The sequence below is a fragment of the Mesitornis unicolor genome, unplaced genomic scaffold, assembly GCF_000695765.1.
Source record: "Mesitornis unicolor isolate BGI_N332 unplaced genomic scaffold, ASM69576v1 scaffold50610, whole genome shotgun sequence".
NCBI lineage: Eukaryota > Metazoa > Chordata > Aves > Mesitornithiformes > Mesitornithidae > Mesitornis > Mesitornis unicolor.
This window is the reverse complement of record NW_010159859.1, coordinates 1-1,061: the sequence shown is the minus strand read 5'-3', so window position 1 is coordinate 1,061 and position 1,061 is coordinate 1. Positions and strand designations below refer to the sequence as shown.

Sequence of the window (1,061 nt, the reverse complement as noted above, 5' to 3'; positions counted from 1 at the left end):
CGGACGTGGCCACTGCCCCCGCGGTCTCACCTGGCGATGTCGGCGTAGCCGTCGCTGCAGGCCATGTGCAGCGGTGTCCAGCCGTTCTCGTCCCTCTGGTGGATGTCGGCGCCGTATCGCACCAGGAGCTTGACGCAGTCCAGGTTCCCGGTGAGCACAGCTTCGTGCAGGGCTGCCATGCCTGCAGGGGAAGGGTTCGTTACCCCTGCGCCGCGGACGAGCCTCTCCATGCCGAGCTCACTGAGTCCACAGCCAGGGAAGAGGCTGCCAGCAAGCCCTCCTCATCAGGGAGATGGGTTTGGGGAGAGAAACAAAGGCTGAGGGAGCAAGAGGAGCAGGTTCCTGTTCTTCTGCAGCACAAATATGCCCCCCGATGGGGCCAGCTCCTGTGGAGCCTCTGACCAGCAGCCTGCCCTGAGCCCCGGCCACGTGGGCACTCGAGGGGGTTGTCTCTGGGGTCCTGCTGTGTCCAAGTTTTGGAAGCTCCTTATGGAGCAATGGCTGGAGCCCTTGGTATGGGTAAGAGGAAGCCCAGGGCCATTTGAGACTCTGTCCCTGTGGGCGCGTGACAGCGGGAGCTGAAGCCAAGCACACGAAAGGGGCAGATCTGGGCTCCGCACCAGCCTGTGCAGATCGAGGCATTCCCTGAGCAGTTGCAAGGCTGGGTGCAAGCAGGACACGACACCTTCCCCACCAACCTAAACACCACGAGTCCACGGAACCGGAGACGCGGGAGAGACCAGCAGACAGAACGGAGCCAGGAGCAAAACACAGAGCCTTGCTTCTCCCTGCTTGTCCCCCAGCCAGGGCAGAAGGCAGGAGCCCCGTCCTGCCCAGAGCTCCACAGCCCAGCCCAGCCGCCTGCTCCTGTCCCAGGTCCCCGTGCAGGGACATCGTGGTGCCCTGAAGGGCCCTGGGGGGAGCTCCCCCTGCCCCACAGTGTGTGCTGGCCATGCCATGGAGGGGGATGCTGGGGCTCTGCTGGGCAGCGCTGGGGGCTCCGCTCCTCACCGGGGAGGACTCGGTTGCACCCTGCTGCCGGCTGAAGGCAGCCCCGTCCC

At 65.2% G+C, this 1,061-nt stretch overlaps 1 protein-coding gene across 1 annotated transcript; it reads right to left on the bottom strand.

Moving 5' to 3' along the window:
* Positions 1–26: 26 nt before the first annotated feature.
* LOC104543442 (protein phosphatase 1 regulatory subunit 27-like) lies at positions 27–230 on the bottom strand. The gene has a single exon (XM_010188060.1). The coding sequence runs from the start codon at positions 228–230 to the stop codon at positions 27–29; it is 204 nt and encodes a 67-aa protein (XP_010186362.1).
* Positions 231–1,061: the final 831 nt, after the last annotated feature.

Excerpts from the sequence above, each read along its gene's own strand:
- LOC104543442 (XM_010188060.1), bottom strand. The coding sequence starts at position 230 with ATGGAGAGGCTCGTCCGCGGCGCAGGGGTAACGAACCCTTCCCCTGCA.